The sequence below is a fragment of the Nematolebias whitei genome, chromosome 6 (assembly GCF_014905685.2).
Source record: "Nematolebias whitei isolate Nwh7 chromosome 6, NemWhi1, whole genome shotgun sequence".
Lineage (NCBI taxonomy): Eukaryota > Metazoa > Chordata > Actinopteri > Cyprinodontiformes > Rivulidae > Nematolebias > Nematolebias whitei.
Window position 1 is genome coordinate 22549056 of NC_056503.1, and position 10321 is coordinate 22559376.

General features: G+C 40.7%; 1 protein-coding gene across 2 annotated transcripts in view; it reads right to left on the bottom strand.

Annotated features, from left to right (window-relative positions):
- Positions 1–4636: 4636 nt before the first annotated feature.
- The window catches only part of fli1 (Fli-1 proto-oncogene, ETS transcription factor), a 51737-nt gene continuing 46052 nt past the window's right edge, over positions 4637–10321 (bottom strand). For both annotated transcript variants that reach the window (XM_037678112.1, XM_037678113.1), the window contains 4 exons: positions 6481–6540; positions 6023–6082; positions 5422–5469; positions 4637–5305 (listed from right to left, as the gene is read on the bottom strand). In XM_037678112.1, coding sequence (XP_037534040.1) covers positions 4776–5305; positions 5422–5469; positions 6023–6082; positions 6481–6540 — 698 coding nt within the window. In that variant the 3' untranslated portion in view covers positions 4637–4775. The remainder of the gene's footprint in view (positions 5306–5421; positions 5470–6022; positions 6083–6480; positions 6541–10321) is intronic.

The window sequence follows — 10321 nt, forward strand, 5'->3', positions numbered from 1 at the left end:
ATTTTACATTTAAAATAACATCTTGGGGGCCAGATAAGATGTCAACTAGGGCCACATTTGGTCTTCGGGCCTTGAGTTTGACACATACGCTTTAGCAGAACCAGAATTTAGACTTTAATAAACTTAAACCAGATGTCCTGAGTGCAGGTGACACATGTAACCTGTGATTTCATGACAAAAAAGAAGTCAGCAAGAGAGAAAAAAGTCTTCAAAGCTTTTTTTAACCATCCAGTATAAAATGTTTGTTAACTTTTAGCTGATATTTAATCCTCATGGGGGAGTTCTGCTTTGCCAGTTTCTGCATCCACAGTCAGATTCTAATTAGCCACCTGTGGATCTTTGACTTGATGAACATGAGGCGCTTAAAAAGGCCTCAGAAGAGATTCAGCCAGCGCTGGAGCGTGACCTGCCAATGGTATTCTTGTTCTAGCCTTCTACTAGTGTTCAAAACTAAATATTAATGACTTGTATTTTTCTTTGTGCCTCCAGTGAGTTACCTTTGATGTCCTCCTGTTTTCCTGAATCCTCCTCAGTGGATCTAGAGCTCCTCTATGCCTAATCAGCTGCTTTCACACCTTCCTACCACTAGCCTTACACATGCACCTCCTTCGCCTGGAACTACTTGGGTCAACCCTCCCCACTTCTGACCCCGACCTTCATTGTAAGAAAGAACCCTAATATCAATATCACTGTTGATGACAAGGACTCTAACCATCTCTTTGCTCCTCAGGGTTCCAGTCTGGCTTATTGCATTACTCTCACCTCTTAAATAAACCCTGTAAACTGATTCTGAGTCTTGGTCTCTGTTTTCATTGGTCTATCTGGGAATAGCACAATTGTCACACTCATTGACATAGTAAAATAACAGCAAGTAAAATCAGATACAGTAGTCCCTTGTTTATTGCGAGGGATTCATACCTTGGCATCAAATGGCATCTCTGTTGTTCAAAAACATTAATAATTTTGTTCTTTGATCATGCTCACGATTTTCTTTGAGCTATGAGTGTTATACCCCATGATCAAAGTTTAATGGAGATATAATCTGTATAAAGTTAAATAAATAAACACATACATAAACAGGTCAAAATCTGTTCTTAACCTTTATGGACAGACTATATCAGTGCAGCCAGGGACGGAGGGAGTCTGGCTCTATGGCCTCAGGATTCCATCTGATATTTGCAGATGATATGGTCCCGTTAGTGCAATCATGCCATGATTTTCATCTCTCACTGAAGCGGTTCACAACCAAGTGTGAAGCATCTGGGATGAGGATCAGAACCTCCAAAGCTGAGATCATGATTGTCAGTGGGGAAAGGGTAGACTGTCCTCTCCTGGTTGTGGGGTGAGGTTTTGCTTCAAGTGGAGGAGTGAAAGTATCTCTGGGTTTTGTTCACAATGAGGGAAGAATGAAGAGGGAGAATGGCAGATGGATCGGTGCAGCTTCTGCAGTATTGTGGACTTTGTGTCAATCTGTTGTTGTGAAGAGGGAGCTGAGATGCAAGGAGAAGCTCTCTGTTTACCAGATGGTCCACGTTGCTACCTTCAGTTTTGATTTTGAACCCTGGATAGTGACTGAAAGAACAAGATTGTGGATCCAGGTGGTCTACATAGGTTTTCTCTGCAGGGTGGCTGGACTCTCCCTAGTCTCTGCAGCGTGTCCAGGGTCCTCCTCAGGGTCTTCCCCAAGTTGGACTTGTCAAAAACACCTCCCTAGGGAGATGCCCATGGTTCATCCTTACCAGACGTCTGAACCACCTCAACTGGTTCCTCTCGATGTGGAGGAGCAGTGGCTCTACTTCGAGTCTCTTCTGGATTACTGAACTTCTTACCCTATCTCTAATATCACTAGTCAGCTGTCTGGGAACACCTTGGAGTCCTCCCAGAAGAGCTGGAATTGGTGGCTGTGGAAAGAGATGTCTGGACCTCCCTGCTCAAGCTGCTGCCCCAAGACCCGACTTCAGAACAAGATGAATGGATATATGTACGTATGAATGTACGTATTTACGTACGTACGGATGGATGGATGGACGGACGGACGGATGGATGGATGGATGGATGATGGTAAAACTGGCTCCAAATAGGCTGACATTTCTCAGTGAGCTCTGTATTTCAGGGCTGCAGGTTTACACAAACAACTGAGTTTTCTCCAATTCTCCACTTTAAAAAGCACTTTTGATCAAAAGCTTCATTTGTTTGTGGACAGGAGGATCAATCTCAGCAAAAATTCTTTATTTCAAAAATATCTGTAGTAGTATTGAAGGAGCTTTCATTTGAGCTGACGTCCTGTTGGGAGTCAAAAGCAGGACAGCTTCTTAGAGAGGTAAAAACATTTATTTGGTCACATTTTCCTATACAAAAGCCCTTTTTCGAAAGGTTTTACTTCATACAATGCAGGAATTACAATAATATTATTAATAATAATAATAATATTAATAAACAGCATAATTGTAAAGATATACACATTATATCCAAAATACATTGCATACATGAAGTAGCATAGATCCCTTTTCATTTATAATGCTTATAAAACATGACCTAATGTTGAGGGTACATTAGAATAATTCTTTATGCTACAAAAGACATGTTCCCTTTTTAGTTAAGCTATACGTCTGCACCAAGAGCTGGATGTTAGGAATAATACTGATTTACTGGGTATAAAAATACCTGAAAACCTTTAAAGCACAGGGTCAGTGATGAGTTTAAGGCATTAAAGGTATACAACTATGGAATCTGTTGCATCCAGAGGAAAGAAATCACTGTTTGGCTTCAAAGGCATTTGTGGTTTTTGGAATACAATATACATTTATATATATACAAAGATATCTTTTACACTTTAAGGCACTTAGACTTTACAACCAGTAAAAAAAAGACTAAATCAGCATTAGGAAAACAAAAATGCATTGCCCAAATGTACAGATATAAAAAAAACAAATCCTCTCAAATGCTTAACAAACTACGTATCAGAAATGGAATCAAAGGGTTTGCATTTTGACCGAGGTCAACTCGTATTAATTATCTTGACTTTTTATACTGTGTCACATATGAAAATAACTCTGCATAATTTATACAGTAAGATGCTTAATGCCTAGTTGACTGATGTTTATAAAATAATAAAAAATAGGTCTGACAAACGCACAGCGTTTGCGAATCTGAGGATTTCTTTGCTTCATCTCGTCATACTTCATTGGTCATTGCTCTCCAATAAAGTACTTAATTCCGAGTACTTCATTTTCAAGTGTCTGTTTTCAGTTACTCAAAAGAAATATTGATGATTTTAACAGCTCTGACCACCTAAAGACAGGTATATTTTTTGACAATCTGTGACATTGGTTGAAGAAATCTTGACTTGAGATTCGTTTGCATTTTGCCAGGCTTTAAGATTCCTGAAAATAACATTAAAAGAAACGCATTGCTTTCATTTTAGGATCCCGGCCTGCTGAAAATGCAATGTGACTCTCGCTTCTCTGCTTTCACTGGTATGGTGCTGACTGGCCTACAAATATGGCAGCTAAAATCAAAAAAGTTTGGCAAAAATCCTTTTTTTGTGTGTGCTGTCTTATCCTTAAACGATGGCAGATGCAATAAATCAGCAGTTAAAGCTTGGCACCAGGGCTTTGATTCTGAGCATGATGAAAACTTAAGGCATTTATAACAACTTCCAATAAAACAATACCAACAAAATCACATAAACAGAAGGGACTTGCATGTTTTAAATTCATAAATTTAAGTAAAAGTGTTTTTTTTAAATAAGCTCATCAGGTTTCTCCTTGCACACATTTCACAAACCAGAAGACATTCACATTAATACTGATATGGTGGTGCAACAAACGGTCTTGAAATGGTTGAGAGGCAACAGCACAGCAAACGCTTACCATCTCTGTGTGTGGCCCACTGAAAACATTTGATCCGGGCACAATTACTGTTGCAAATTGCTGCAATTTTACCTCAGCTTGGCGTCTGCAACACAACTGACTCAACGTCCCTGCACATATCACCCCATCGTCTCCTTCAGCGCCACACAAACACAATGAAAACACTTTTTAGGTGGCTCAGCTGATACAGGCCAACGAAACATACAGCGCTTCATCTTATAGCATCTCACTTTTCATCAGATCTTTGGCCTTCCAGTTTGGCTTATTGATTGGCATTTTCCAGTTGCCACATTTTTATTCAGTGCTAAGAAAAGTCTAGTTCAGGACAGCTCCTCCATGTCCACCAAATTCTAAGGAACTCTCCACATGCATATACCAAGATGCATAGACGGAAATAGATGGACACAAGAGAACACATCAGAAAATAGCAGAAGACAAGCAACAGAGGCAGATTATTTCAAGCTTAATGTACAATGTTTACTGAGAAAGGTGTAGATTGAGACCCATAAGTAACAGGTCCATGTCTGGTACTTTTGCGCAGCGAAAAGGCAAGCAACCTCAAATTCATCACCTTTCTTTGGGCTTTGTGGCACTTTTAAAAGGAACATGTACTGACTTACAGTTGAAGCTTTCAGGTAAATGGCAACAAAAGGCACAGGAAACTCAGATGTGCATCTATAAAACAATCAGTTGCTAATCTTGAAAAAGTAAGTAGTATTCCATTTTGGACCATAGTATCCAGTTGTTTATAACATTTTATACGCAAAAACACTCAATTTATTGTATTTTTCAGCTGAATTTTAATTGAGGCTTTGGTGGAATTAGGAGTGCAGGTCAGCAATTGTGGATTTAATGGTGGGAATGGTGGATTTTCAAAGCTGGTCAATGATCAGGATGGTTGATTTAATAGTAACTGCCCAGATGGGAGGGCACATGAGTGTTAGGATGGCGAGGGACATTTGGGTTCGGGTAGATGCCTGCAGTGGGTGAGCTCCAGTATTGAGCAGTTGGTCCAAAGAAATTGGAGGAAGAGACTGGCATGGATGGAGGGTGCGGAGATACAAAGTTGACCTTCTGCTGGTGGGCATGGTAGGAAGGCACATAGGTGAGGTCTGAGGGGTACTTGTACATGGAGGACTCGGTGGGGTGTGGCTGCAACGCCTGAGCAATGCCGTGGAAGTCGAACTTGTAGGCATAGCGCTTGCCATGCACCTTTGTCATGATATTTTTGTCATAGTAGTAGCGCAGTGCACGGCTAAGCTTGTCGTAGTTCATGTTGGGCTTGCTTTTACGCTCGCCCCAGCGCCGCGCCACCTCATCCGGATCTGTCATTTTAAACTCGCCATTGGTTCCCTCCCAAGTGATGCAGCCAGCGTTGGCACTGTCAGACAAGAGCTCCAGGAGGAACTGCCACAGCTGGATCTGACCTGACCCTGGTAATTGACACAAACGCACATTTTTGTTAGTCACTAAAAAGTTATTTTAGTCATGGACTGAAGAATCTGTCTGATTCCAGCAGATAGAACAGAAAGTCTTAGCCATGTCTAACCTGGGTTAGCAAGACGACTGCTGGTGGGCCCCAGAATCTGGTAAGGATCTGTGGATAAATAGGGAAGTTTGGTAATCTGTGATACATCATCACTAAGTTGAACAGCACTATATTTGATCTTGAGGAAAAAATCAACACTAAACGTTCATGTTTACCATAATTATAGTGTAGCCTCAACAGTGAGACTAAATGCAACAAAACCAGCAGATTTTTCATTATCAAGACTGATGGTGCTTGTTTTCTTCATACTTCTGCTTCTACTGGTTTGTAACGGGTTTAAAATAAACAGTTGGGTCTTGTGAATGTTCTCGTACAGACATGACCATTGCAGCCAGTGTATCCAGATAAGATTCTATTGTAAACACCTTGTAATTACACTTGGCTGTCCCGAGTATCAACATAATGACAGGAAACAAACTTTTTAAGCCGTCCGATACAAAACAAAGTTGCTATATAACTAACAAATGTGTGTCCTGTCCCTGGTACAAACAGGTCTCACTTGTAAATGAGTCTTTGAGGCTCAATGTGGTTTATCTGTATAAATTAAGGTTGAATGAATGGTAACTACACTGGCCATTAACAATGTAGAATGAGCAGTTACCTGGCTGAGCTCTGGGCTGCTCAGCGGACTTGGTCACATTCTGGTTTAGTACGGGTGAGCCTGCAGAGAGAGACAGAGGCAATCATTGGTTGCCAAGTGGGAGACAGAGAGGGAGACATAAAAGATGTAGAGAAAACATTAATGGGGGTGGCCAGAGATAACCAAACTAGACATCTTGAAGGCATGTCAGCAGGGCTCCAAAGTAAATAAGGCAGAGGCTAAACTAACTTCTTTGGCCTGTGTAATCTGTAGGAGTCTGCCCCACATGTCTAGACTCTGGGTGTTAGCGTTTCACCTCCTGGGTTACAGACTTGGGATAATAGTATCAGCTAACTGTTTAAGAGCTGGAACTGGTGCTTTATAGTCAGTGATAAAGTTCTGTTTGACTGGTGAAAAGTAAAATTGCATCCCTTGCAACAGTTTGTTGAGGAGATCTTTGAGGAAAGCTGTGACCTCACCTTTGCCACTGTGCATGTTGTTGGACCAACCTGTTCGCCGTACAGCATCATATGAAGGGTCTGATGAGATAAAAGAAAAACAACGACAAGGCTTTAGTTAAATATACAAAATAAAAGTTTACACTGCCTTTTTGAATAGGGCAATAAATCTTGTTGTAGACAGCTCTTTGAAAGAGTTTACAGAAAAAGAGATCAGGGCTGAAGAATGGACAAGCTAACAGACAGTTAGTTATCTCAGCAAGTAAACACTAAAAGGCCAAGACTTCAGTAGATTTCTGTCTTTATACAAGTCATCGGAAAAGTGTTTCTTAAATCTTTACATGGTCTTTAATTTCATACAGTGAAGTGCCCAGACTGCACCAGGTAGGCCTATGCTAACAGTTATGTCTTCATAAACCACCACATTATATGAAACTGATGGCAATGTAAGGGTTTGTCAAAGATGTTTAACATAAAATGCTGTAAGACTTGAAATTGCAGTTGTTTTTTATAGGACAGCAACAATTTACTTTGGTCTTAACTTGCAGCTAGCTAGCTGTTAGCTCACCAGTCTGATCAGAATGAAACTGTTTCAATTCAATTCAATTTATCTACCCCCAAGAGGGCAATTAAAAAAATAGAGCAGTAGCAGCTGCAACAACTCAAAGGACACAATCAGACCTACAGTGCAACACAACAGAAATAAACAACATTAGCAGCAAAGCACACATAAATAAACATACAGGCATCAATGCACACATCAGAACACAATCACAACAGATACGTTCAGACAGCATGACCATCACTCAGAGATTTAAAGATAAACATCACCTAGAATCCTCATCTCCACTGTGAGTCAAACTAACAAAGACCCTAACGAACCTCTACTGTGAGGACTGAAAGGGCAATCTGCATATGTATCTAGCTTAGCTCAGCTTTATAACTCGAACCCCACACTCTCTGTTCTTTGATATGAGAAAGCTCCTCGGATGAGAAGCGAAACGTCTTCTGTTACAAAATAAAGTCCACTTGTTTTGTCTTGAACTTTTTTTTTTTAATTTAACATCTCCTGGATGACTGAGAATCTAGCGTAAAGATGAAGGTGGGAAACTGCTCAGATAAATAACTTATAACATGCATGGATAGATGAAAGTTGTAAACACATGGATAAGTAGACTAAAAGTTGTAAAACGCAGAGAAATGTGTGGATTGATAAGCTACAAAATGCATAGACAAAAACTATGTACAATGCACTACATTGTGTCTCTGAACTGAAGCTATTAAAACCACTAAATGAGAAATTAATTGTTCATAATTGTTCCACAGAACCCCACTTCAAAAGATTTGAACTACTGCTTTGCGCTAAGCTCACAAACACAACCCCAAACAGAGCTTAAGATCGTCAGAGGAATGTAGCAGTAACAGACAGTAAATAACCCAAATAAATCCATCAGAGAAGTGTTAATGGTTTCCGTACAGGATATCTGGACACGGTCATGTGGTTCTGTTTGGCTCACCATCGTGGATAAAATGTCAGCGGCACAATCTTTCAAATGGAGTGCCGTTGACTGAGCAGCTTGCAACACTCTGACCACAAATAAAGGGCCTGATGCAAATTAACGTACAACACACTCAAAGTACACGCAGGCAGCTTTCGTAAAAGATGAATGGTAAAACTGACCCAATATGGATGAGACCCGCCTGAGCCTGTGTCTGTCGCATACAGCTGGACAGAATCCACCAACAATCAATCACCCTGACACAGGAGCATGCAGCCGAGGCTGGCTGTAACACACAGATGTACTCCTGTACTGCACCTGGCTGGCACTAATAATTATATCCATTATTACGGGCTAAAACCCAAGGAAAATTACCATTACTGTGGTCTGACGTGTTTGAGTGTTAGCATAGTGAGCAGTTCTTTCTGTCTGCAGTGTTCCCCTCAGAGGACTGCTGATAGAGACGATGTAACGTTGATGTCGATGGGATCAGCACACTGCTGGGAGGTCAAGAGGCAATTTAATTTCCAGACAGTGCATTCTGAATATTAAACCGTTAAAAACTGCACAAATAACTGGCAGTTTGTGGCTAGATACATCTCTGCGAGTTTTGTCAAAACGGGCACAAAAAGTTGTACAATGATATTTGTTTTAAAAGCCAAGCTTTTACTGTTCATCTGCAGATATGCAGAATCTGTTGCTTCACATTATAACGTTACAAAAATTAACTTAAGCATGAGGATTCCAGGTGATCTGTCAGAGTTAGTAATCATTTTAAGCACAGCTAGTAAATTATTCTTTGTGTTTTTAGTGTGCATGCCTTTTCCTGGTGCCGTCTTGACTCGAGTATAGTTTTGGTTTTTCCACCTGTGCAGACATTTCTTCACACTACAACACTGCCCTCTGGTGGACAAAATGACAACTCCAGCTATTATAGTTTTTTTTTTTTTATTATTATTTATTTAAACCTTTATTTTACAAGAAAATAAACCCATTGATATTATTAATACTTTTTGTCAAAAATGTCCTGGGCAATGTGCAAACGAGCCATTACAAATACAGCAACAGTCTTAATAGCAATAACAGTAATAGTTAAAACTACTGAAACTAAATGTGTTTTAGAGTATTTAAAAAATCTACATCCACATAAAACTGAAAAAAATCTGCTAATTTAAAATGTTTCTTGGTTTCTCAGTTTTCTTCTTTTTATAAACAGAATATCCTCTAAAAAGTACAATTTCACATTTCCTTTAAAAACCTGCTTGTTTTTATTGTTTTCTCTACACCTTACGCTTCAGCAAAAGAATATATTTTTTTATATAAAATCTGCTGACAAGATGCCAGTGAATGCAGGAAAAGTCTGTCCATGATTGTATAAAGTGAAATAAAATACACCGGATTTCAAACTAAAATAAAATAAATAAAAAATATAATTTAATCAAATTAAAGAAAGTGTAAAAGAAACACTCACACAAAGAGAGGAAAAGGAGGAACAAATACCAAGAATGCTGCTGTGGCTCAGAGGGACTGTCAGTTCCAATCTGGTGTGGGCTGCATGATAGCCAAGGAGCAGTGACGGGGGGGGGGGGGGGGGGGGGGGGGGGGGGGGGTAGAGTCCTGGGAGACTTTCGTTTCCTGCCTGCTTCTCCTGCAGACAACCTCTCTTTGTTTTACTGGCCCTTTTCCCCCCTTTGCTCACCGCCGCTGGCCCCCGCCACAACACCTCACCCACACCAACCGATCCTCATCACCCCAAAAAATGGCAGTAAAGGAAAGCCCATCGGGGGCCGCCTCTGTACGCAGAGACAGGAGTCAGAGAAGTCGTTGGTGGAGGAGAAACAGAAGAAATGGAGACTTGGAACAAGTGGAAAAATGACAAACAGATGAAATATATGGAGAAAGTGAAGGAAAAGGCCTGTGAGGCAGAGAGAGAAGAGAAAGGAAGAAAAAACACTGAGTCAGACTAAATGCAACTTTGGAATTTGAAAAGAAAACAAAGGCAGCGGACCCGGCTCCTGTCTGGTCCAGACAGAGGGGATACCCGCTTATTCCACGCCTAGAAGAGCTCATAAGAAGGGCTTAACCTCCAAAACTGTTTTCTTAGTTTCACACAGACGCAACCTACGTCACAAAGCCAAACATCTCAACGTGCACGACAAGTTCCAGCTCTTCAGTTCAGTCACATTCTGGTTCATCTGTCGAATAAATAACAAGTGAAAAAAGGAAGGAGCAGACACTCAGAGTCCAAAGGCCAACAGGTTTGGTTCATGTGGAGAGGTGCAGCAAACACAGACGTGAACATGCGTACGGGGAGAGCAGCCTCATCCCCAGCCTCATGCACCCCAACACCCCCCCCCCCCCCC